Genomic DNA, 25,129 nt, shown 5'->3' with positions numbered 1-25,129 from the left:
AAGAAACTACAGCTCCAGCTTTGTGGGGAAATGTGGATTAATAGCCTTTTAAACCCTATTAATAAATACAGTAAACTGCTATTAAATGGGATATTGAAATATATTAAGTGTGTGTTAAAGTATGGAGTTATATGAATATAGTTGATGTATATCATTAAGAGAATCATTAAAACAATATCTGTCTGAATGTTACTGATAATTTTGATAATGGGCCCTTTTGACTGAGAATAAATTAATAATTCAATGAATTATTCATTTTTGTTTGCTTGTCGTTATCACCTGAAATAAAAACGTTTATATAACTTAGTAAAAGTACCCAGTGGCCTTGTTTCCACTGTAACCGTGCATCAATCAGAATTCCGGACTCCAAACTCCAGTTCAAATCCCGTATCTGTGCCAAGCGGTGACGTCACACGTCAACGCCCACTTCCCAGCTCCAGCTGCGCAGTCTCGTCCTGCGTTTAGCCACATTTCCAACCCTCTGTTTCCTAAAGGTAAGTGAAAAAAAGCAATTTATCTCACCTGCAACTGTAAACGTAACTTGTTTAAAAAAAAAATTCATTCGCGCTGCGTTTAATTCTGGCGCAAAAATGACAACGATTGCGACGTCCGTTTTATGTGGTAAAACTCAGTTCAGAAAAGTTTTAACACGAGTTTGTGTTAAAAAAAAAACAGCAGGCACAACCTGGAAATTCAGGGGTTTTTGTGTCTGAAGTTCCTGCTCTGAATTTTCGTCTTTGAAGGAAAAACCTCCTTAGCTATAATCGGAGCTCAGCTTTCTTTTCCTGAAAGACTGAAGCAGTTTGGCGGGCAGTTCACTGTACTTCAGTCTCCTCCCATTTCTCACTCTCCATCTATCTGTCCATCTATTTATCCATCTATCTGCAGATGCCTTTGAGTGAGAAAAGTAATGAGGAGATCAGCAAGCTGCTTGCCGAGTTTGGAATTAAACATGGACCCATAGTAGGTAAAAAATGTACACACACACACACACACACACACACACACTGGTCATTACCTGTGTCTTTTCTGAGCTCCCACAGTGACTGGGCCTTCATCATGTGTAGGTCAAAGACTGAGACCTGTAATCATTTGTTCTACTGCTTCTTTTTCCCCCCATGTACTGTACAAAGATGCCAAGTCACAAAAAAGACCAACAATTCCAACCTCATGCAAAACACAACTGATTCCACTGGTTCTTTACATTCTTTGATATTTTCCTCCATTTTCTAATGTCGAGTTATTTATCCATATTGTACAAAATCACCTGTTTTATCACACTGACCTACAGTGTTTCATCATTATTTATTTTACCATTTGATAAAATTAATTCGAGTTAAATTCAGATTTCTCCAATTCCTGTATCAAATGGACACATGTTGTTAAAGCACTGCTAATATGTTCCTGTGAACATAGACTCTACTCGAAAGCTGTATGAGAAGAAGCTTGAAAAGGCCATGGAGACGGCTCCGGTGAAACCCTCCTCGGACAAGACCTTCTACAGAGAGGAAGGTAAGGCAGCGGGTGAGAAGAGCCTGTGTGTCACTTGATTGATTAGTCATTCGTGGGTCTATAACCGCAGATTTACACAGAATTTCTAAGGCTGCTGCTAATGATTCACACACATAAACATTGTCAACCACTAAAAAGTTTCAACTCTTGCTTCCAGGGTTTAGATCAGACTGTACTCACACAACCCTGCTGTAAATCCGAGCAATTATATTTAAACACATGTATACAAAAGTGGACCTCACACCTCAACGTTTGGAGATTTCTCTAGCCATCCTGCCATCTGGTGTTCATCCTCTGTTAGCACTTATTTTATATCATCACCATCATCCTGACATATCCTTAAAAATTTTAAATGAGGTCTTAGAGTGATGATGTGGTTTTTTTTTTCCTTACAGAAGAGGAAATAACCTACATCACATACCGCAGTCCGGTAAGTCTGCTTATCGCTTGGCGGGTGGTGCCATGCTCCTCTGCTCTGTCACTGTAAATCATGTCACACGCTGTCCTGCTTTCATTTTCACAGATTAAACAAGAGGGTCATGCAGAAGCGTGAGTACAACGCATTTAAATACTGTGTGTTGATGCAACCTCATGAGCTGTTGATGGGCTAAAAGCTGCATGTCCACACACTCACAATGGTGATGTTACTTTCAGGAATGAAAAGCCTGTTGATACAGTCACTTGTTCACATCATATAAGCAGTTTCTCAGTTTTTTTGATCAAATTTTAAATAGCACATTCGTGCAAACAATGTTTCCTAGATTTCTGTCAGTAGTGAAGTGGTGAACCACCAAATATCATAGTATCATAGTCACAGTATGGAGTAAGGAAAATAAAAAAATCCAATTCAGAAAGTACTTAAAACAAATTTAATTGCAAATATTATTACTGAACTTTTTTCACTTTCTGCAAAATAACTATTAATTGTGCGTGTGTCAGTGTGTAGATGAGTATAGATAATAATGTCTTTAGGAAATGTACTGGGAAAGAATAAATATACTGTAGTAATATATACCCCTCATACTGTACATTGTTTATTAAAAAAAAATACAAATTTTCAGCACTGGTGATAACCTGCACAATAATATATGTGATAACCTGCTGTGTGTAATATTTCACCATCCAGGGTGAAACGCAGATTCCACAATGAGCTTGATGGAAACAGGGAATCGGACCACGTTGCAGAGTGAGTGCAGTATAAACCGAGGTGTGTGTATGTGTGTGTCAGTCATCACCTTGTCTAAATCTCATCTCTCCGTGCTTCAGGCCGCCAATCCAGTTCGCTAACAGAACAGCCAATCACAGCGTAGCACACAAGCCGATCAGAAAGTCTGGAGGCAGCATGTGGAAGGTGGTTCGGCTGCTGCTGCTGTTGGCCGTGTTGGCAGCGGCCTTGTACTACGCCTACATCTACCTGATAAACAATGCTGAAAATCCTTTTGGGATTCAGTGATTTGATCATGTTTTGGGTTTTCTAGTGGATATTTCCAGTCATTCCAATCATTACTTTCCAAATGCTGGCAATATCCAAAATTTCTTAGCATCACTAAATCCTGTGAAATGACCAAAATCAAACCCATTATTGTCTGTGCATCAATATTTATTCACGTCCAAAGCTACACAATGTGATCCCGTTGTAGCATTGGGTGACATCCACACAAACACGCAGTAGTTTATTCTGACAGAAACACGCTGTGTTGCCTTACTAAATGCTACCAGAGCACAACATCCGGAACAATCCGCCACTGAAAATAGTCCCAGTAAATACCTCGTGCCCAGCTTCAATAAAATTACTGAGCCTTTTTTAAGTAACAAGGAACCAGTGGGGTAGTGCAGGGAGCCACAGACAGCAAGTGTATGATCATGGTTTTGGTCGTTTTTGTGGGATTTGTTTAATTTCTTTGCTTTCTTGCACAAAATGTCTCGCCATTTTTTCCCAGCTATGAACAGTTTTGTGTATTTGGGTTTTGTTATGTGTCGCTTTTCTAACATATGTAATTTGTTCTTATTTGTAAAATGTACATGTCAAAACAAAGTCTGTATGTTAATGAAAATAAATCAATAAATAAAATCCAGTCTTCAGCTATTGTGATTGAGAACAACTTCAATTATCTTAAGATGAGCAGCAGCCTCCGAGTGATCTCTAACATGATGGACAGTGACGGTGTGTAATGAGAAGCATGTAGAAATGGTACTCAGGCCCCACGTAGAGGACAGTCTTCAACTGGACGGGATAAAATGGTCTCTGGTCCATTTATGGTCAGTCCACGCATCAAAATTGTTTACTCCAAACAGAGAGACGCATTATTATTTTGTAACTATTTACTCAGGTGTTGCTGTAGGAAGGGAGGAGGACGGGCAGATCAACAGGTGAAGACTCACCAGGCCTCGCAACAGTATGACCTGGTAGGCTGTCTGCACAAATCTGGAAATTCTGCATACATGCATGTGCAGAGAGACTAAACTGAAACTGACTCTGTATGTGAGGAGCAAGTATTCAACAACAACAAAAAAAAAAAAAAAACGAGGATGACATGTAAACGTTCTGAGCAGACCAGTGTTCACGCCTTTGTCTGTCTGCGCACGACGGAGAGTGGCTTAAACAAGTACACGAGTGGATTTGTTCAATTCTTTACCACAGGTCGATCAGCTGTTAAACCTGTGGAAACACTTAACAGTCACAAAGCTTTTCATTAATCATTGTCTACAACTGATGACCAAATAAATCACTGATATCACACAATCTTTCCTCAAAACTGATATTCCTATGAATAGAATCTACTCACAGTATATTGTATCCAATTTATATTTAAAGATAAATTAAATATATAACAAATAGCAATTTCCCATACTGTATTTACAGCAGTGATGGAAATTACACTCATCCATTACCAATTCAGACAGCTGGGATTTCCCTGTATCATGTAAAATCCCACTGATTTATGCATCACCCTTAGCATGCTGCTGTATTAAGGAGCTGATCATTATCTTGACCTCAACAGAAGAGTAAATGTACTACAACTAGGGCATGTAACAAAATTAAGACAAGTGTCTAAATTTGTACATTATTTCTGTCCCGCGAAGTCTAAATTAACAAATAGAATTTTAAAAACGTCACCTGTCTTCTAAATTTAAACGAATAAACCAATATTTCTTTTTTTTGAAATTGTCTAACGCTACAGGAAATTATCTACTCTCTTATTTTAAAGTTTATTTAAATTTAAGCTGCGTTCTCTAAAAATACATTTAAAATGTAAAACCTGAAGTAAATTACGCCTTAAACATAAATTATATTCTTTTTTTTAGCTACAGGAAGTTGATTTTTATTTCCGGGTCTAATGCTTTACGCCATTGCGCTCAACATGGCGGCTTCCTTCACCGTCCAGACCACCGTGCTCCGCAGGACGCTGCTACGGGCTTTGAGTCTGTACTGTCGGACACTTGGACCTCCTGCTGCCGGTCTCAGGTTTGTTTCTGACGCCGGTCCAGGAGAAAAAAAGGCTGCGATAGTAGAATCTACGGAGGAATACAAGTTTGTAGAGCGGCTCATTCCACCAACGCGGGTCCCCGCACCGCCTAAACACGTCGGTCCAACCCCGTCAGGCTGGATCCCTGCGGCGGATTCACCGCCGCCGTTGCCTTATATGATTCGCCGCTCCCGCATGCACAACGTCCCCGTTTACACGGACGTGACCCATGGCAGCCGTAGGACAACGGTTGTACGGAAAGTGGAGGGGGACATTTGGGCGCTGGAGAAGGACGTGAAGCAGTATCTTAAGGAGGTGACGGGAAAAGAACTGCCCACACAGGTCAATGAAGTCACCATGACCCTGACGGTCAAAGGTCATTTCGATAAGGAGCTCAAGGTGTGGTTGGCCAGCAAAGGCTTCTAACTGAGGCTAGAGACGTCCGTGAGCTTCCTGGAATGTCCCAGCATCATGCTCCAGGGCCAGGGAGCGCTGCAAATGGAGATGGAGAGGAAAGAAACATTGTCCTACAGATCTTATTCCAGTTTATATGGAAGTACAGTTTTTTTGACCACCACTTAACTTTTGAACACCACTAACAAGATATTGGTGTTGACGATGTATTTAACTGTGTACGATAGGTGTAATAAATGTGAACGCAAAACCTCCTTGTCTGTTGTTATGTAAAGATCATTTTGCAAACACATGCAGTTGACATTTATCTGAAATTGATTTATAAAAGAAAATATAATATGCCAAACAAGATTTTTTTTTTAAATTCATTACAAATGTCATGAAGACATTCAGCCTGGTGCCTTCATGTGTTACAAGTCACACTTACCAAGGACTGATAAGGTAGCAGCAACCAAACTTTTCAATGCTTAAAATAATTTAAAAAAAGAAGAAGACGAGACTAACTAAGAAATACAAGCCCACACCAAGAAATACTACTCCAACTAAACAGAGCGGCAGGTAAAGATGAGCTTAGTTTCACCTTAAAAGCCCAGAATGACAACTCACAATATCACTGATGTTAAAAATCTTTACATTTATTTATTTTACAATATACATATTTATATTCAACATAGGTCCAAATGAGAAACAAGATGGAAACATTCTAAAATGACTTTTGCTAAGTATGCCGGGAACACAGACATTCATTAAAGCCATACCTCTGCTCATTACTGTACAACAATGGTATTTACATTTTGCAGCCCTAAGAAATGAATGATCACATCTTGGTCGTACTAACATTAAAATACGAGATTTAGAAGAAAAGAGTGCAAATCTGCGGAAAACAGGTAAATGTTTGTGAAATCAAACACAGTAATTTTTGACAACTAGTGTGTTTAACTAGTGGTTTGAAGTTCTCGGCTGGTGTCCCGATGGGAAAGATTTCATCAGATGTGTAGCAAAGAAAGAAACTCTTTACTTCGCTTGGAAAGTTCTTCCAATTGGTCAGCTGGGATAAAAGAAAACAGGAAACGTATTTTTACAACATGCAACAAACCAATGTGTGCAGGTCTTCGTTTAAAAGATAATGTTGCTTACGCAAGGTGCGCTTCTCCCCTCCGCTCCAGTAGCGAGGCTGTGTTTGCAGCTTGTTCACTTCCTCATTCATGGACACTGAAGCCTCTGATGCTTCACGTAGCATTTCAAATTCCTAAGAAACAATACACACATCAGGAATGGTATCAAAAGTACTTGCTTTGACAGGCTTCTCAGCACTTGCCACTTTGTGTTTTCAACAAGTTTCTCTAGGTTTCAGATCCCTTTACTGTTTTGCACACTATTGCGCTGTAGTTTTTCTTTAAATGGGTACAATTGCAATACATGGCCATCATATTACAATCAATGACCCACATTGAAGAAGTGAAAAGAGTTTTCTTTGAAAACAAAAACTGAATCTATTTTTTATATTCAGGTGCTTTGCTGTGGCACTTCAAATTGTAGACAGGTATAACTTGTTTGTCAGGACAAAACCAAGCCAACCAATTCTCAGAAATAAACCCCATAAAAACACCTAAGAAGGCACAGTCCCCAGCTTTCCAGGCTTGAAAAACCGGTCACCTTGTCACGGTTGAGTCACTAAGTTTAGATCAATATTAAAAGCTTATCAAAATAAAATCTCATCTGCAACACAAACCTAAGTTGGATGCTTTTTCTGAAGTGACTGTATGTGTGAGTACCGTGTTGCAGGCCAGCAGTAGTTGTTGCACTCTCTGGAAGACATCAGTCTCTGTACTGAAACTGGGGGGATCTCTGCTGCAGTAAGCTCTCAAGTCTGTTTCATAAACGTGGCTAAAAGTGGCCATCAGCTGGTGAAGATCGCATGCCGCCACACGCAGTGAGCTTGGAGAGAAGACGCCAGGGCTCTTCCCCTTGTTCAGGAATTCACACTGCAGAGAGCAAAACACTCATTACTATCATGATATTTGGGCGAGTACAGCCAACTTTAAAGGGTCTGTGCTTTTGCAATATATTTAAAACAGCAATTAGCAGAATAGCCTAAAATTAACAACAGCAAAAAAACAAAAAAAAAACTAAAAGAGTCATTTATGAAGGATATCCTGTGTTACTTGAGCACTGTACCTCTGACTTTAGCTGCTCCAGTGCTGACTGAGTCGAATGTAAAAGAGCAGCAACATCCGCAGCCTCTTCTCTACCCGGTTTATAAGATGGCTTGTTGCTTTTGTGTAATGCCCTGTAAAGGAGGGAAAAGCAGGTTTAAGAAGAAACAAATATTAGGACACTGATCCTGGTGGCGGAGAGGAATCAAGATCCAACAAACATAATGTTAATTACTCTTTTACAGGAAATACATTTTAAAGACAGAATGAAAACATGCATATACACTACTATGACAGGATTAACAGTATACATACTTTATATTTGCAGGCCAGGGGTCGAGAGTAGGCGTGAGCATCTCTGTGAGGTGAGGCAGGTTTTCAGTAGCGTAGAGCTCATTCAGTAGTATCTCCTGATCCATTCTGGGCCCAGCAGACTTCTTGCAGTCTGGGACAAGAGTTAAAAGTTGCTCAAAGAACTGAAGCTGCCGGTAGGGACTTGCATCACCCTGGATGAACAGTTTGACAAATCACACAGACAAGACATTGTAGGCTAATTGTTACAGCCAATATCTAGAAAGTGATTATATCTACATTAGATTTATGAAACCTCACCTTGATCAGGTCCAGATCACCTGCTTTGCATAACATCAGCTCCTGCCCAAACACAGCAATTTCTGTTTGGACAAAACATACCACGATAATCTAAGAGGTTATTTTAGTCAGAAACACAAAAAAATAAAATAAAACTTTGTCCATTGTTTTCCTCTGTTACTGGATATTCAAGAATATTTGGTGTATTGGAAATTTGACCTTTGAAAGACATTACCTTTATTCAAAAAATCTTGGTCTTGGGATCTCATTGACATCGTCTTGGAATTGGCAAAGTTTGGGTTGATACTGTAAGTGAGATGTTAAAATAAGGAAGAGGAATATGTTTTTATACTATCTGTTTTTGTTGAATGAGAATAGAGGAGATGTTTGATGTAGCTTGTTCCACCTGCTGCAGATCCAGGCCAGTATGTCGGTGCGGTGCTGAGACGGAGCACAGAGCAGCTGTAGCATGCTGTCTGCTTCTTGTAGATACAGACCTTCCACCAAGGGACATGATGCAGCCTAAACAAGAATAAAACACAGGCACAATAATTTATAGCATTACTAATTTACTCTTTTTTTTAGTGAAACATTTACATATAAAAAATATACTACCAGTAAGTGGAAATATATATTATAGAAAATACAAACATTAAGAGAAAATGATGTACTGGTGAATTACATTTTGCAATTCTCTTTTCTAAATATATAATTTAGCCAAATTGCTACAAAAACAATTCAATTGCAATATTGTTTAGGGTTTGAACTACAGACATTGTAAAGGCTCAAATAAAATATCTCTATATTCCTAATATGGAACAACGAATATAAGTAAATATGTTACAACAAACATATGTACATAAATCGACCGTGTAGTATTGCATTATAGTCATTTATGTTTTCAAATTTCTGCTTTTCTTATTTCTGCGAATGTTTTTTTAGGTTTTAGGTCCGTCCAGAGATAATGTAAACCTGGTCTCCTGGTCATAAAGTAGGTATACTATTCGCAAACTTTTAGCTATTTGAAACAGGTATGGGTTTCGTATGAAAGTGTGTCGGCGTCTCCTACAAACAGGACTAATGTTATAGGTTTTTAAATTCGGGTACACGGAATAAAGTAGGGTCAAACTTTGGAAATGTTGAATTTAAACTTTGGTTTAGCCTCGGGCAATCCTTCTCTTGCCGGACAGACAGTAGATACCTGTATGTCAGGTGTGGACATTTTTTTTCATCCACTTTTATGAGCCCACCGGAGTTTCCTCTGTTTTGGTTTATGTTGTGTATTGTAAGGTTAGTTAGATTAAGAAGTATAAGTACCGATGTACCAATGTGTACCGATGATGTCATCAAAGTCATATGGCTTTGATGTTTGCCTTTGTAGTTTATCTTTTAATTTGTTTAGCAGTTGTCAAGGAAACAATCATTACAATGGTTTGTTACAGAGACAGTTCAGCTCGGCTACTGAAAGGAACAGACGTGGACAACAAGAGAGGCAGTAACTGGAGCAAAGGAACTGACTACAAGGTAGAAGTGAAAAGGTCCAGTGTGTAGCTGTGGAGGCACACGGATTCTTACCGTGTTCTTTGTATTTAGGAATCACTTTGAGAAACTTGTTTGATGGAATTGATTTGGGAACGTATTTCTAAGAGTACTATTCGTAAACGTGTATTGTAGCCCGACGACGAGTAAGATCCGCCTCTACACCACTTGTAAGCACTCAGTAAGAAATGCTAGCTAGCTAACTTAACGTTATGTGAATAAATCACATAGCCAATTGAAGCTAGCGTTGCGCAAAAATAACTATAACATGAGAATAAGCTTCAACATAATAAATACCTCCGATATTAATAACAGTCTAAATTATGTTGCTAAAAATTGTAAATACTTATACCTGCAAAGCAGCATAAACATGTTTTACAAGCTCTCTTTCCTTCAAAGCGCCCGCCATTTTCCAAACAATTCTGATCTTCTTCTTCTTCTTCTTCTTCTTCTTCTTCTTCTTCTTCTTCTTCTTCTTCATTGTTTAATTGCAGCCTGGCGAAGCAGCAGCGCCACCAACTCTGGTAACTCTTATTAGCATTAGTGTAAATAAATCCGCATTAGAAACGGGGTTTAATGGCAGCAGGCTACACAAACTCTGTACTTTAGTAAAGAGCGGGTTTTTTTCTCAAATACTCCACTACGAAATTCAATAAATAATAGGAAATAAGAGATTTAAAAGAGACCAGATGCTAGGTGTGATGCAGATGCTGAGGGTGTCAGGTGGTTCATTCATAATAATTTATTTATTATATGTTGTATTAATAGTTAAAAACAACTAACATTCAAATAAATGTAGTACAAAGTAAAACATTGCTGTCAAAATTAAACTGGATGTAGTTCAATATGAAATTGAACTAGTCCAGTAAATTGCAGTACCTCAAATGTGTATTTAAGTACAATATTTGAGTATTGTGCTAAAATTGTACCCATGACTTCTGAACTAAGTGAGAAGAAAGAATTGCACTGACATGATGATGAGTAAAAGAGAGGTTTTGTCCTACAATATGTTATTCAAAAGGGGAAAACATAATATTGCTCTCTCATAAATTATGTAAGACTTTATATGTTAGCTGATTATACCTGTGATTTACTGTCCAAAAGTCGATGCAGAGAGGGAGGAACATATGGCCACGATATAAAATTTGATATAGACTATATGATCTTTCACAAGTTTCCGGGAATAACTCCTGATTACGTTTCAGTATCTTAGGAGAAAGAGAGAGCACAATAATGATTTTTTTATTATTTCATATTTCAAAAGTTTATAAGCAAGGCACACAAATCGTCAGGTAAAACCAAAAGGCAAAACAGTAGGTAAAAGAAACAAACGCACAGTAAGGACAATAATTATCATCATCCTCTTTGTCAATTATCATCAAGTCTTTTGTGCTTGAATTAAGTAAATATGCTTCAAATGGGCGCCGCATCCTCTGGTGTTCACTTTATTATTTTAAACTATATGCTTTTTATTATCTTAATTTTTCTTAAGGTTTTTCTTTTGATATATAAATGTGTTATTGTAAATAGAAGTAGCAGCGGTAAGGTTAGCTTCCGGACACCCACTCCAGTCCAATTGGTGGCAGAATTTTCGTCTTTTACCAACTTCCATAATAGCAAACGAAGAAGAAGATGAATTTCCGGGTTATGCGAAACAATTGTAAACTAACCGAAATACGAGTTGTAGCGCACATTGCTATATAACCTATTTTTTACAACAAAGGATAATAACAGTTTGTTTTTTGTGATCGCTTTCTGTGGATAACGTGTTAACGTAGGTCTGTGCCGTCGTTAAGATGAAGAAAAAGAGCTCAGGCAAAAAACGCCATGTGGTAGCATGGGTCAACAAAGCTGAGTGGGATCAGGTTCTGGAGTATCTTTACTCCAAGGATTCCACCTTGCAGAGGCATGCACTGCAGAGGATATCGGCTTGGAAAGGCAGGTATGCCAACAGCACTCCCGTGGCAGTGGACTGCACAGCGGACCTGGTACGGTGCCAGGTGCTGGATCGGTGTGGAAAGCTGGACGGAGACGATCTGGTTCTGATTTACGGTGCGGCCCTGGTGAGGTTTGTCAATCTGATTACCGAGCGACAACAGGGGAGAATTGCCCGTCCACTGAGGCGTCTGGCTGGGAACTTGAACATCCCAGAGTGGGTTGTAGACCTAAGGCATGATTTCACGCACAGAAAGCTCCCGACGTTGAAATGGTGCCGAAAGGGGTGTAAGGTGGTTCTGGATTGGCTCCAACAGGAGTACTGGTCCAGGCAGTTGGGGGGAGGGTCTAATGACGACTGGGTATCACAATCTGATGCAGAGGAGGATGAGGAGATTCACCTGAAACGCCAAGAGGATGAGCTCGTTGCGAAGCAAAAAGAAATGGAAGCCTACAAGAATGCAAGGGATCTTCTTATATCTTTTGAAAAGGAGCAGTACCAAGCTTCTGCTGGGCTTCCTGAAGGCCAGCAGAAGAGTTTGTGGCCTGCCCCCTTTGCAGATATGAGCTGGTTATTGGGTGAGATCAAGCAGTTTTCTTTAGAGTCCAGTGATTTGCTGATTGAGGTTTTGCTAGAAGATGGGTTCATGGTTCCTACCACTGAACAATTGGAATCATTAGGCTGTGAGACATTTGACAGTGCTAATCCCACTGAACCCAGGCTTCCTCAATCCTTCCTGCGTTTCTGGCTGCCCCTCCTAAAGATGCTCAACTCACCGTCCTTTATTCACCTTCTTCTGGAGAAGCTCTTTGTGGAACTGAAGCTGCTTGTCAAAGAGAGAAACAATCACAGGGCTTCCTACCTTTCTGCCTGGATTTCTGAAGTCATTCTTTGTAACAGTAAGAAATTTGACTACCATTTTCAAACAAAGGGGCAGAAGAAGGCCAGAATGAGGGACAGGATTTTTGCAAATCGAATCCAGCTGAGGTGGCAGCAGCTGCTCTCTGCATGCCTGGATGCTCCGTGTATCAGCACGCCTTACTTGCTTCAGTTAATCCTGAGCGACATGGAGCATCCTCTGCCTCTGGAAACGCGTCAGCGGCTGCTCCAGCTCTGCTCGATCTACACACAGCCCACACAATCAGAATTTGATCCATCTCTGGAGCAGAAAAAACAACCTATATACACTTTGGAGAGTTTGCATGAAAAGGTGAAGCAATCCCGGCACCACAACCACGCTTGGCCTTCTGCTGTGGACCCTGAGAGGAGTGAGTCCTCACAGGAGCACGAGTGGACAGATGCTCAGGCTGAAAGGGTGCTCAGAGGTTCTCCGTGGCAAGTGTGTGCTGATAAAGTTTTGTGGAAGAACTATCCCCTTGGTAAAGTCCCAGGACAGTCCGATGACCCTTCTTGCCTCATGGTGGAAAACTACTCAGCAATGACTGCCTTTGACCAGCCTGTGGAGATAGAGAGCAACGCAGCACACAACATCCCAGGGGTGTCTGCACCAGCGAGGACAGCTGATGGCCTTATATGGAACCACAGCGACATTAACAAGCTGAAATCTGGACTGCAGCTTTTTTGAGTCTGTGAAATACAAGCCTTGAGTTGCAGGCACATTGTTGAATATGTGCTCTCAGTAGTTTTGAGCAATGATAAGTAAATGTAAATATTAAACTGTTGTCGGATGAAACGATAATTGACTCATCTACACAATTCATTCATCAGAGAAGAAACATCTACAAGTTCCAGCAAATATGAAAAGTTTTGCTTTTATCTTTTTTTTATAATGAAGTCCAAAGCCATGTTTTTTCCCCACAGGTTTCTGACAATTTGTAGACAAAATTATTAATCAATTAAAAAAAATGCAATATTGAATATAACTGTTAATTGCTGCCATAATGTGAGTATTTGTAAAAGCTTTCATGTTATGTGCTGTATCTAGGTGACTAATGCAAAAGGGGAACTATTATTATGTTTAAAGGACATCATATACTGAACATGGTGAGGCAAGCATTGCTAATTATTAATATGTAAAGTGATATTGTTTCTCTTACATCCGTGATGGCAAGTTAGCCTGAAGTGTTATAATACAGCTGTCTGCCTCTTAAAAGAGTTTCAGGTACATGTCTTTCAGTTGAAAACCCTGGAAAAGGAGATGTTAGTTGATACACAATGTGGTTTTGTGTAAAACATTTCTTCTCTGCGCATGTGTTCAATAAAACATTTTCTGTACTGAAGAAGCATGAAGGAGTATTTGTGTTTTTTGGTTTTTTTTAATGAGGGCATTCAAAGAGTAGTAACTACTAAGCAGGGAAACGAAATATATATGTTCTGATATTACCTGTTTGGGCAGAAATATATAGTGGATCCTGCTAATGTATCTGTAGATGTCGTTATTGAGAGATAAACAGCTGTTTGGCTGAAGTATTCAATTACAGTACACATTTAAAATAAAGCACAATTTAACAGCACAAAGTGTTGCATATTTATACCTGAAATGTAGAAACTAACATCTGTATAAAGTGTTATGCGACATAACACACTAACTATGTAGCTGTAGTTTTACGAATGTGTCTTTTCTTTTGAAATACGTTGATTGACCTCTGCTCATTTCTGATCATCTCTTTAGCTTTTGAGTGCAACTTTTATTTTGTAGGAAGCGGCCGGAAGTACGTTTGAAGGTCGACGTCGGTTTCGCCGTCAGTCTGGACCGCGTCGTCGCCGTGCTTGTGTCCGAATTGCGAGCTCCGTGGGAGTAAGAAAGTATTCACTAATCCGCGAAGTGTCGTCGACAGCATCAATTGTTGTTCTATAATATTACAATCACTTCCTGAACAGTGCGGTAAGTTGTTGTGTAAAGATGTTTGGGTAAAAGTTGCTGCGTCATTGGTGTGTTCCGCCAACAATGCTACAGTTAGCTAACTGCTTAGCGCTAATATTAGCGTGTGCGGTCGCTCACCGGCAGATAGCTGTAGAGCAGAGCTTTCGGTTTATTGCACCAACAACAATAGGGTGAAATAATAAAAGGTTTGCTTGACATTGCCCAATGTTGGTGCTAAGAGGATAGGGAAGGCCTTGTTAGCAAGCTAATGCTAAGGCGCTTAGGTCCTTTTATCATAATTTACTTTGTCGGTTTGCTTCATAAACAACAATAACGGAAACGGTGCAAAAACACTGCAATATAGCAACAGCAACAAATGCTTTTGTGCTTTGCACATCATTTGGGTAACAGTGCGACCTAAGGCTAACGGGCCTTGCTGAAGCAATAATCCAGCTAGCTTACGTCGGTAGCACGCTGAGCCAACAAACACTTAACGTGTGTTAGAAACCGGAGGGCAACAGAGGGCGCACGTTTGTGACGCTTAATACGTTTGTTTTATTTTGTAACTCAAGAAATTCCGTCCAGTTCGACGTTTGCGCGCTTAGCGCTTGTCCTGCACGAGCAGTACGTCCGATTTAACGCTGTTGTTAAGAGGTGGAAACGGAACTGCGAGCCCGTGGTCAGTCACGGGTTGAGAATGCGACGCCTCAACCGTTGCAGTGTTAAAGCTTTTTGTCTAGTCGTGTCAGAAAGTCTGAAAAAGTTTCATGCTTACATTGGTGCGTGCGTTTTGTTTTTGTTTGTTTGCTTGAGGTTAGCATCTCGTCAACAGTTACTCGTGCAGGAAACGTTTCAGTTCATTGCTGCACGATTGTAAAGTAACCCTATATTTTATTTTTCTCCAAAGGTGAGCAATTGTGTCTCCTGGACAGCGCCCTTGCTGCCCCACTCTCAAGCCACAATGATCACCAGAAGAAGAGGCCGAATTACCCAAAACACAGAAGTGCAGCCTGTTGAAGTTGAAGTGGTAGATGCAGTGGAAACTGCAGGTTTCCCGAATCCACCCGTTGGCTTCTCAGCGGATGAGTTTGACACAGCAGGGATAGAGCTAGATGACCTTTTTGAAATTGAAGACTTTAAATGGAGTATGGAAAGAGATACTGCATCCCCACTCTTCAGCGACGAACTGGCTGATCTCAGAGTCTACAAGGACCAAGATTCCGGGATCGAAGCCTCAACTGCCTCATCACCAGAGAGAATATCAACGGACTTGAAGATCAAGAACAGACAAAACCAGCCAAGCAACATGAATAACAAAAATGCCATCGCAGCCAGATTGAATCGTCTCAAGAAGAAAGAATATGTCGGCAGCCTGGAGAAGAAAGTTGGGACCTTGTCGACAGAAAACAACGCGCTCAAACAGGAAAATTCTCAGCTGACCAAGAGAGTGGAAGAATTGGAAGATGAGACCAGGTACCTGAGGGCTGTGCTGGCCAATGAGAGCATGTTAGCCCAGCTCTTGTCCAGACTGAGCGGTATGAATGGGATGAAATTGTCTTCCTCGCTTTTCCAGGGGTCCGACTCAAACGACCACGACTATGCGCTACCCAGGAAGCGTGTGAAAGTGGAGGAGAAAGAGACATCTGGTGGCGTGTGTCTGCATGTGGACAAGAACCACGTCTCAGTGGAGTTCTGCACTAAGTGTGCAGAGAGTGCGAGCACATCGCTCAAAATGTAGGGTCAAGTACTTAACTTCTGTTTTCAGATATTGAGACTGAACTTGATATGACTCATTGTACTGAACTTCGAGAGGGCTGATGAACACTGTTGACTTAGTTAAGATTACCTAAGAACTGCTGAATGTGCATGTGTGTGATAATGGTTTGAGTACACGTTACTGCTAAACCTTGTTGACAGTTTTTTCCAGGTAATGGTTGATCCACCATGAGGGATGAATGGCTTTCTGAACACCTTTTCCTGCTTGACTCCATGGTAAGGATCAGACAAGAAAAGCCTTTGTTGTTTTTGACAGGTTTAAGGTGTTCAGCAGTGAGCTTAGTACTTCTGTTTTTATACAGTTCGTATTCCCAGTTAGTGAGTTTTGAGTACGTTATGTTATGGTTTTTATTGGGAATAGTTTGACTTTAGTTAACATGTAACTGAGTTAAATCAAAGTATTGTGAATTCTAAAGTTGTTAAGATGACGGTGAAGGTCCACAAAGAGCTGTGTTGAATCAGCTGGTTAATTGGAAACACAGTAATCAATGGAGAAAAAAAAGATTAGTCTGTGTAAACTTTCTTTTGCTAAAAATAAACCTCTTTGTGAACCTGCACCACTGTACAAAAGAATACTTGCATTTAGCACCACCTATTTTTCTTTATGCTAAAGTGGATTCTGCTGGTGGAAGGTGAAGAGGCTGGACAAGCTGCTTCCAAACGTGGCCTGGTATTTTTTTTAAGGTAGTATCGGTAACAAATGGTATACGTGATTACATTTTACCAATACTCCACCACACCATCACCTGTCTCTCTTGTCAGTGTGACTCATTGAGCGTTTGTGCAGCGATGGCTACAGCTGCTCCGTTACTTGGAGTACGGCTACCACAAGATTAGTCTCATGTCTTGTATATTTTTATAAATTCTTAGTTTGTTCACTGAATATATTCAAAATGATCTGCATCAAGTGTAACAAAATGTACATGTGTATATAATGTTGAATACCTATTGTTTGACCTCGAAGAAATGTTGGACAAATAAATCATATTTTCATTATGTTTGAGTAACAGATATCTACTCTGTGTCCTATTCTGTACTTTTGATATTAATGCATCTCTTTTTCTCTTTCTAAACAGCAAGCTCTCTGCAGATAAAGGTCTAACTTTTCCTGAACATTTGGGTCAAGTCTGGTAAAGGTTTTCCAAACAAATGACAGATCTCGTTTGATGGAAGTAACAAAACAAAAAAATAAATATTTCACAGATTAAGCACCCAGCACATTTTAGCCCATGTACCTTAAATTGTTATTGATTATTACATTGATCAGAACTTGCAAGTTTTTGTATTTACTGTCAAAATCCAAGCATCCAAGCTATTAATTAGTTTGTTGGGGTTTTTTTTTACACTTTTTTGCTTGAGGTTATGTAAAGATGTAAAAATGTCTTAGTCTTATAGTGCTGGTAAAAATTCTGTTTATACTTGTGTATGCATTGTAAAAATGTGATATCTATCTGCTAATCTGTCATTAAAAGGGCAGTAACAGATATCTTCCTACATCACTGACCGTGAGCCAGCAACCACACCTTCATCAAAGACTGAAGTAGTTTCTCGGTGTTGGTATTTAATCTTTGTGGTAATCTTGAGGTTATAGTAGGTCACATCATCGTGTGACTTAAGTGTGTCAATGCTGAAAAGTTTGGATTAAATGATTATAGGGTGGGTGGAAATGTTGAATTGTTAATTAGTCGTATATGTGTAAATAAACGCAAACCAAAGCACTGATCAGTTTTAGTAGTTCAAAGAGAATTGGGCCAGAGTTGGCCTTATACAAACCCTTCAAATTAAAGTACATGGGCTAAAACTTGTCTTGAAAATGTCACGTTGACCTGAAGTAACGTGGAAAACACGGAAGAGAGATGCTTTTCACTTCCCAAATAGTGACACTTTCAATTCTCTAAAATGTGTTTTCATGCAAATTTGATTAGACCTGACTATAAATGAAAATGCGTGTCAGAGTCCTTGAAACAGCTCAAGAGCTGTTAAATCAAGTTTCCTTTAGGAAATCTAGCATTATAGAAGTGGACTTAAAATGATTTGAATGTTCATTCCTAAACCTGTTTTATCTCTTAGTTGGAAGGCGTAAGCTTACACTTAATTGTGCAGCAGTAAGTAAATGCTGAGGGTTAAGAAAGGACCACTGCATTCAGTGTATTTACATGGAATTCTGATTACATGTTTGGTCTCAATGGGTAGAAATTCCCAAAAAACGAATATCAGGAAAAATGGAAATTTTTCTTGGTTACCTACAAAAAAAAAGGTCACAATGTTCTTTGAAATGAAACTTTACCGAACCTCACTGAAAGTATATGGTTAAGTTTTAAATTGTCTCTGGAGTAAAAATGTGCCCATTCACCAATTTCCCATATTCAGTCATATGCATTATCATATCTAATAAAGCAGCACTTGTGGCTCCAATTATTAACTATTTTGAAACCAGTGTAGTTGCATTTTCAAGAGTCAGGTGAAGTAAATAAGCCAAGCTGTATCCCATGTGCCAGCTCCTGCCCAGTGGCATCACAACATGAAATCAGACTGTAGCTGCTTAAGTTTCAGAGACTGGTTATTGTCTTGGGGGGGCAGTAAGAAGCTGCCAGATTCCATTTTAGGTGAGGGTGGAATGGGGAAAGATGAAGGGAAGTATCTGAACCAAGACCTCAACAAATGTCTAGTTTTTTAGAAGATGATGTGACTTTTCTAAGTGGGAAAGACTTTGTTTAATGATACATAAAGCATGAAAAAAAGTGACATAGGAAAAGAGGCCTCCCCCCTTAATGTCAACCATTAAGCTCAGGTGATGCTTTGTGTTGTCCAAATATGTGGATTAGTTGTCTTTATGCTTATTTTAGGTTAAAGAGACAGAAACAATGTTCTCATTTTTTTTTAGAATTTAAATCACTTTTCTAAACAGGTCAGAATATTTAGGCAGTATTTGTTCCCCAAAGCACTGGAAGCAACACTGCAGACAGTTAAGTTCACTGGAAAAACTGGAAAATGGATTTGATGTTTGCCTTCTAATCACTGAGTTACTCTAGAAAACATTTCCTGTTTTCCCGCACACATCTGAGAACCAAGAAGGAAACATTGAGGTGAAATAAAATCCTGTTTCTGGGAAGAGCTCAGAAATCGGCCTAAGACTTGAGGCAACTACTGCTGCCCCAACGCAGCCTTTATTAAATGTAACACATTAGTATCTGACATGTCCTCATGTCTGGCTGTGTACTGGTGACACACAGAGGGTCTTTGAAAGGTGGGGATTTGTGCGGGAATATCCTTCCGTAAATAAACCCACATGCTCGTGAAAACCATCCATTCTTCAAGGTCTGTCTGCGATCACGAATAAACTTTGCGGTTAAAGGGGAATTTAAGTTTCAGGAGATGTTTTTGTGGAAATAAACAGTTCTGTCCAAGCAACAGACCTGCCGGGGCTTTTACATCGTGAATAAACAACACAAGACCACACATACTTTGTCAAAGTTATTATTGTAGAATACTTAGATGTATTTTTCTTTCATACGGACAAAAGGTGTTGGACTTAATTCCCATTAAATTCTCTTAGATTTCCATACAGATTTAGTCTACAGTATACAGGTGAGTTCTTTCTCATATATAGATATTTATTCGCTTAAATAACAGGCAGGTAACTCTTTAATATATTCAATAGTCTTTATGATTTTTTTTCTTTTTTTGTTTTTTTTTTTTTTTTTATTTCAGCACAGTTAAGGCTGCATTTTCTGTCTGCAGAACAGCACTGCTTTGTGCAAGAAGGGGCCCATTCCACACACAATATTTACAACAGTATGTATAATGAATAATGTAAAACCTTCGTTGCTTTCTATCGTAAACATGGCAGTAAATACTCGCAGCAGATCTAAAAGAGCAGCCTAAACAACGCGCGGGCGCATTGCACTTCTGCAGTCTCTAGCTCTGCATCACCCTCTAGTTCTCCATCCTCTCTGGTTCCCCACTTTGTCCAGTCCTTTAGATCATAATGAGGTACAATTCCTGTTCTCTATTTACAGAGCGGTGTCTCTGGTCTTAAGAGCGTGTAAGCGTCTCCGCACCTCTGCACACTTCAGGGGCTGTTCAATGGACAGAAAACACAGCCCTCGGAATATGCTCAGGAGAATGTGCAACTGTCTTTTTCCATCAGTGGGAGCACCGGTGGAGAAAATCAATAATTATAATAATATAATACAAGCGCTTCCATTTTGTTGTTCCTCTCTTTACAAAAAGCAATAGGATTAAAAGAAACAAACATCAAAAATTAAAAAAAAAAAGTGTTACAGGAACATGGTACCTGTAAATCAAAGATGCACATGTGCACATTTGGGCGATCTGTACAGTAGTGGTGCAGTTGTACAATTTATAATTTTGATAAATATATTCCTTTTCACATTGTGTTTTGCTTTCTGTGAAACTTGTCTCACAACAACATGATGTAACATGGCTGGACGGATGGACAGAGATGGCTGGAACTGGACAGTCAAATTTACACCACTGTAGATTATCCGCCTGTTGTTGGGTGTATGTGCGTCTGTGTGTTCGCATACTGCAGAAAGCATTGACAGAGCTGTGCTAAGAGGTGCCGCAATAGGTCAGACTTGAACAGAATATGAACGTGCGTGTGTTTGCGTGTACGTGTGTATGAGAGAGAGAGAGAGGAAGAGAGCAGATCATAGCACACAGTAGTGACAGTAGCCTAAATGATTTACCAACACATAAAGAGTGACATTAATGATACCAAATGCATGCTTCAAAACAGACAGACCAATACAATGTCACCACCCGCCGGCACTCTCACTGGCCGGGCCGCGGTGATGATGATGATGATGAGCATTCAAGACAAGAGTTCTGTACAGGTAAGGGTGTTCCCAGAGATCCCTGCGCGCATCCTGAAACAGAACTAGCAGGACAGACATGTTCTCTCACTGTGTTTGCATGTGTCATCATCCCTGCTAGACTGCTCTACTAATCTTACGGCCGGGTGCAGCTGTTGACATGGCAGTCTGCGCTTGACTGTCTCTGGTGGTGGGACTGGTTGATAAAGCAGGCAAGCCAAAACAGAGGGAGGGAGGGGGGGGGACATACTGAGGGAAGCCTGTGGGGGGGGGGTGGAGGGGGTGGAGGGGTTCCAGGTTTGCATTCCATTGCGGTCACGCTCTGAGGCAACACGGAGTCAGCGGTTCACCCACAGCTAGTGCAACACGGGATACAGGAGGTCACTCTCACACCCAGTCTGGAATGTGATGGAGGTGTTTGGAATGTAGTTACGTGGAATGTGGAGGTGGAGCTCAGTGAGGTGATGGCACAACGTGTCACAAGCGCTGCACCTGTCATCGCATGGCTGGAAATCCTATGATATGGTTTAGGGGAGGGGGTGCTTACGCTGCGTGTTCATGTCCCTTTACATTCAACATAATGCATGTTAAAGCAGCAGCAACACTCTGGGCTCACTAAGGTTTGTTGATGACACTCAGATGAGAAAGAGGAAGAGCAGGTCTTGTAGCTCAGTTCTTAGCCATTAGGGACAACTGAAAACGGCTTGACTTATTAATATGTCTCAGGATGTGTTTGAGGAGGTCAAGGTGTGTTGACAATCAGGTGCAGCTGATTTGTAAAGCAGTGGACGGTCAATGAATGAGTCTGCATAAAACAATCCAACCATTTGTTTATGAACAAACTTTTTTCCCCTAAAGGAAAAAAAAAAAACGCAACAAATTGAAGTGGCTTTAAAAGTCTGGCGACACCTGCTGCATCTCTGTCTCTCCTAGGAGACGAATCCCTGCTCTGACGTTCTGCCCGAGGCTTCTTTTTTTTCCCCATGAAATAGTTTTAGGGGATTTTTTTCCCCTTATTATAGTAACGCGTCTAAGCATAATGGGAATCTGAAGCCAACAGCAGGTTAGTTCAACAGAAAGACTGAAAACAGTTAACGTGAAAATCTAAAGTTAAGTAAAATCATTCTAGCAGCACCTGTAACAAGTTATTTCTAATATACTTAATGCAGAGTAAACACACAGTTTTACAGGGGGTGATATGCTAAAAAGCAACGGGACAAGAAGTTCATGAGGCAAGAAATGAGCCTCCAGAAAAGTTACGTTACACTTTGGTTTGCAGGGAGTCCGTAAGGTTCAAACACATATTTTTAATAGCAGGGACGACTAAAAACTAAGAAACCTGTTTCATCAGTCCTAGAACAATTGATTGTTATATCACATTTTTTCCCCAGCAGCACATAGTAATATCAACACTTCATAATATGACATAAGTATCCTAGTTAACGTAGCAGCAGCGGTGGTGTTTGCTACAGGTGTAGCAGGTGCAGCAGGTGCAGGTGGAAACACCACAGCAGCACTGTCCACTTTTGTTTTTGTTCTTTAGAGAGCCAGGCCGTTTCCCCCTGTTTTCAGTCTTTATGCTGAGCTGACTGTCTCCTCATAATTAGAATCATCTAACCCCCAGCAAGGAACCAAATAAGTGACCTGCCCCTTTAAGGTTTCTAAATGTGCATCGTGATGATGGGAAATGCAGTGCATGTGACACACAGACATGACACATAAGGGCTGTACCTGATAGAGCTGAATGGGCTTTGGGTTAAAGCTAAATCTGAACACTGACACTAAACGCTGTGTGTTTGGTGTTTGGTTGCTTTGTCAACAAGAAGCAGCGGGTTTGTTCTCTGTAAAAAGAAATGGCTCAAACACCCGAGAGGTCAAAGAAAACCATCTTTGTCCACAACACTGATACATGTGGGAGACGACCCAATGGCATATGAGCAAGAGCGGGTTAAATGTGAGTTAAAGGGCCATCGCCTGTGCATTGTGTGTTTGATGGCATTTAAAGGGTTAATGCTCCACAAGGATTCAGCTTCCCTCCCCCCCAAAAAGCTGATGTGAACACACACACACACAAGCCTAAAAAAGACCAGAACGGGCAAAAAAAAAGAAAAAAAGAAAATGGGCCGAGGAACAGCAGGAGAGATGATGGAAGATGACACGGAAATAAAGAGCCTGGAAGAGGACGTCACCCATGCCCCTCAACCCCCAACCCCCCGCCCCCCCCAGGTCATGTGGACACATGGGGCAGCATTCAGTGACTAAGCAGTGGCAAAGACCTCATGGAGAATTGTGTGTTGTCACCAACCAAACATTCAAGATATATATATATATATATATATATATATATATATATATATATATATATATATATATATATATATATATATATATATATATATATATATGTGTGTGTGTGTGTGTGTGTATATATATACACACACACACACACACACACACACACATATATATATATATATATATATATATATATATATATAAATCTCCTCTCCTTTAGTTGTTTTTTGCAACCATTGCTTTTACTATCAGGTTTAACTGAACACTGTCTTTGTTTTCCTTTTCAGTTTTTTGTTGTCGTTTTTTTTTTTGCACAACAGACAAAACAATACACATACACACACTGGAAGAAATGAAATTATAAAGTCCGGATGTAAAAAACCAAAGACAAAGAAATGAATGAGCACCATTATGTTAAAAAATAAAGGAATCAGAGGATGGAAATGACTGAAGTCTAGTTAAAGCTTTAACAAAGCGTTTTACTCATCGCAAGCAAAGTAGTGATTTTTTTTGTTTTCAAGTGGCTGTAGGTCAAAGCCAGGTAAATGACATGGCAGGTAGGTTGGCGGGAACTGACAACAACACTAATGATGAACACCGATAAAGAGTGAGCAAGCCCCCTTAGCCCTGTCCTGCTGAAAGCGTTGGTGGGTGTGTTGTTGGGTGTCCATCCCTCTCCCTCCCTCCCGAATCCACCGCTGCTCAGGGCAACACAGCGACAGCAGAACCTGTGTGGGGCGAGCGCGCGTGACAAGCAAGGTGGGGTGGGGGTTCGTCAGGGAGGGGACACGATAGGGGCGATGGGTGCAAGGGTGGAGAGGAGCGAGGGGGTGGGTGGCATTTGGAGGTGGGGCGGGGGGGGGTCTGAGAGGGCTGGAACAGGGGCGATGGAGGAGGGAAATTCTCAATTTTCCCAGGGAGTTGTGAGCAGAAGTCTCCAGCCACTGTCCACTCCCTCCTGTCCCTCCCTTGTCCCTCGCTCCCTCCTGTTGCTTGTTGTAAGGGATGAGAAAGTGTGTGTGTGTCCTCAGCCCTCTCTTCTGCTCGCCATTCACTCCCCCCTCCCCAAGACTCCGGTCCCCTTCTCCTCTCCTCCCCCCTCGACCCACACAACTCAGTTATAAGGAGGTCTCCACACAGTAGAGGTGGGCCAGGTGAGGGGCAGAGGGTTTCATCAGCCTGTCCCTGCCATGACGGTTATGATGATGTGGGTGGCGGCGGTGGTGTTGGAGGCTCCGGTTGCCAGGGGTAACTGTGTTGCTTCTTTTGTTGCCACGTGTGACTGTTGAGCTGCTGCTGCTGCTGCTGCTGCTGCTGTTGTTATTGTTGTTCCGGTTGCACGGGGTCACCGGGAGGCTGTACTGGCGGTAGGGGCGAGTGGGGCGGACACGGGCCTGGGGCTGGGTGGGAGGGGGCGGTGGCTTGCGGAGGGCCGGGTGCAGGTGCTGGTATCTGCTGAGCTCTGATTCGTCGTCCACGTCGGTGTCGTCGATCAGCGGGATGTTGTGGATGAGGTCGTTGATGAGAAACTCTGGGTGGGCCATGAAGTTGTGGATGGAGTTGCGGGATTCCGGTTTCTCCCGGCCCTCGTACAGCGAACTACGGAATGCTTTCACCACTCGCATCTGCCGAAAGCAAGGAGGATGAGAGACGGAGAGACCACAAGAAAGAGAGAGGAGAAAGTTAGACATAAGAAAGGGGAAAAAGAGACACAAGGGAAACCCAGAGACAGACAGTGTGTCCTCCAGCAGACAAACAGAGTGACAGACAGAGAGACACTC

General features: G+C 41.0%; 6 protein-coding genes across 14 annotated transcripts in view; 4 read left to right on the top strand and 2 right to left on the bottom strand.

Annotated features, from left to right (window-relative positions):
* Positions 1 to 384: 384 nt before the first annotated feature.
* On the top strand, positions 385 to 3,594 carry emd (emerin). 2 transcript variants are annotated; one of them, XM_067528420.1, is made up of 7 exons: positions 385 to 494; positions 889 to 967; positions 1,417 to 1,524; positions 1,908 to 1,942; positions 2,036 to 2,061; positions 2,639 to 2,698; positions 2,779 to 3,594. In XM_067528420.1, exons 2-7 carry the CDS (start codon positions 889 to 891, stop codon positions 2,963 to 2,965), a joined length of 495 nt encoding a protein of 164 aa, XP_067384521.1. In that variant the 5' UTR covers positions 385 to 494; the 3' UTR covers positions 2,966 to 3,594. The 2 variants fall into 2 exon arrangements, with proteins under 2 accessions (XP_067384521.1, XP_067384522.1); XM_067528421.1 differs by having other exon boundaries at positions 386 to 494; positions 1,417 to 1,512.
* Positions 3,595 to 4,843: 1,249 nt separating this feature from the next.
* mrpl49 (mitochondrial ribosomal protein L49) lies at positions 4,844 to 5,647 on the top strand. The gene has a single exon (XM_067528300.1). The coding sequence runs from the start codon at positions 4,851 to 4,853 to the stop codon at positions 5,403 to 5,405; it is 555 nt and encodes a 184-aa protein (XP_067384401.1). The 5' UTR covers positions 4,844 to 4,850; the 3' UTR covers positions 5,406 to 5,647.
* A 360-nt stretch (positions 5,648 to 6,007) lies between these two features.
* On the bottom strand, positions 6,008 to 10,175 carry haus7 (HAUS augmin-like complex, subunit 7). Its single transcript, XM_067528299.1, has 9 exons — positions 10,032 to 10,175; positions 8,547 to 8,662; positions 8,376 to 8,446; positions 8,162 to 8,223; positions 7,865 to 8,055; positions 7,572 to 7,683; positions 7,169 to 7,378; positions 6,531 to 6,642; positions 6,008 to 6,441 (listed from the first exon to the last, which is right to left on the bottom strand). Exons 1-9 carry the CDS (start codon positions 10,158 to 10,160, stop codon positions 6,380 to 6,382), a joined length of 1,065 nt encoding a protein of 354 aa, XP_067384400.1. The 5' UTR covers positions 10,161 to 10,175; the 3' UTR covers positions 6,008 to 6,379.
* A 1,112-nt stretch (positions 10,176 to 11,287) lies between these two features.
* On the top strand, positions 11,288 to 13,865 carry las1l (LAS1 like ribosome biogenesis factor). The gene has a single exon (XM_067526806.1). It carries the CDS (start codon positions 11,476 to 11,478, stop codon positions 13,198 to 13,200), a length of 1,725 nt encoding a protein of 574 aa, XP_067382907.1. The 5' UTR covers positions 11,288 to 11,475; the 3' UTR covers positions 13,201 to 13,865.
* Positions 13,866 to 14,280: 415 nt separating this feature from the next.
* Positions 14,281 to 18,637, top strand: crebzf (CREB/ATF bZIP transcription factor). 2 transcript variants are annotated; one of them, XR_010916332.1, is made up of 5 exons: positions 14,281 to 14,460; positions 15,347 to 16,173; positions 16,357 to 16,431; positions 16,829 to 16,899; positions 17,292 to 18,637. XR_010916332.1 is itself a non-coding variant. In XM_067526807.1 (4 exons), the coding sequence occupies exons 2-3, from the start codon at positions 15,401 to 15,403 to the stop codon at positions 16,385 to 16,387; spliced, it is 804 nt and encodes a 267-aa protein (XP_067382908.1). In that variant the 5' UTR covers positions 14,282 to 14,460; positions 15,347 to 15,400; the 3' UTR covers positions 16,388 to 16,431; positions 16,829 to 17,226. The 2 variants fall into 2 exon arrangements, 1 of the variants encoding a protein (XP_067382908.1); XM_067526807.1 differs by lacking the exon at positions 17,292 to 18,637 and having other exon boundaries at positions 14,282 to 14,460; positions 16,829 to 17,226.
* A 4,896-nt stretch (positions 18,638 to 23,533) lies between these two features.
* Positions 23,534 to 25,129, bottom strand: part of atp2b3b (ATPase plasma membrane Ca2+ transporting 3b) — a 43,350-nt gene continuing 41,754 nt past the window's right edge. For 4 of the 7 annotated variants that reach the window (XM_067527486.1, XM_067527485.1, XM_067527491.1 and 1 more), the window contains one exon: positions 23,534 to 24,973. In XM_067527486.1, coding sequence (XP_067383587.1) covers positions 24,467 to 24,973 — 507 coding nt within the window. In that variant the 3' untranslated portion in view covers positions 23,534 to 24,466. The remainder of the gene's footprint in view (positions 24,974 to 25,129) is intronic. The other 3 variants (XM_067527488.1, XM_067527490.1, XM_067527489.1) reach the window with 2 other exon arrangements.

Source organism: Channa argus, chromosome 13 (assembly GCF_033026475.1).
Source record: "Channa argus isolate prfri chromosome 13, Channa argus male v1.0, whole genome shotgun sequence".
NCBI lineage: Eukaryota > Metazoa > Chordata > Actinopteri > Anabantiformes > Channidae > Channa > Channa argus.
The sequence above is the reverse complement of the archived record's forward strand: the minus strand, read 5'-3'. Positions and strand labels throughout refer to the sequence as shown.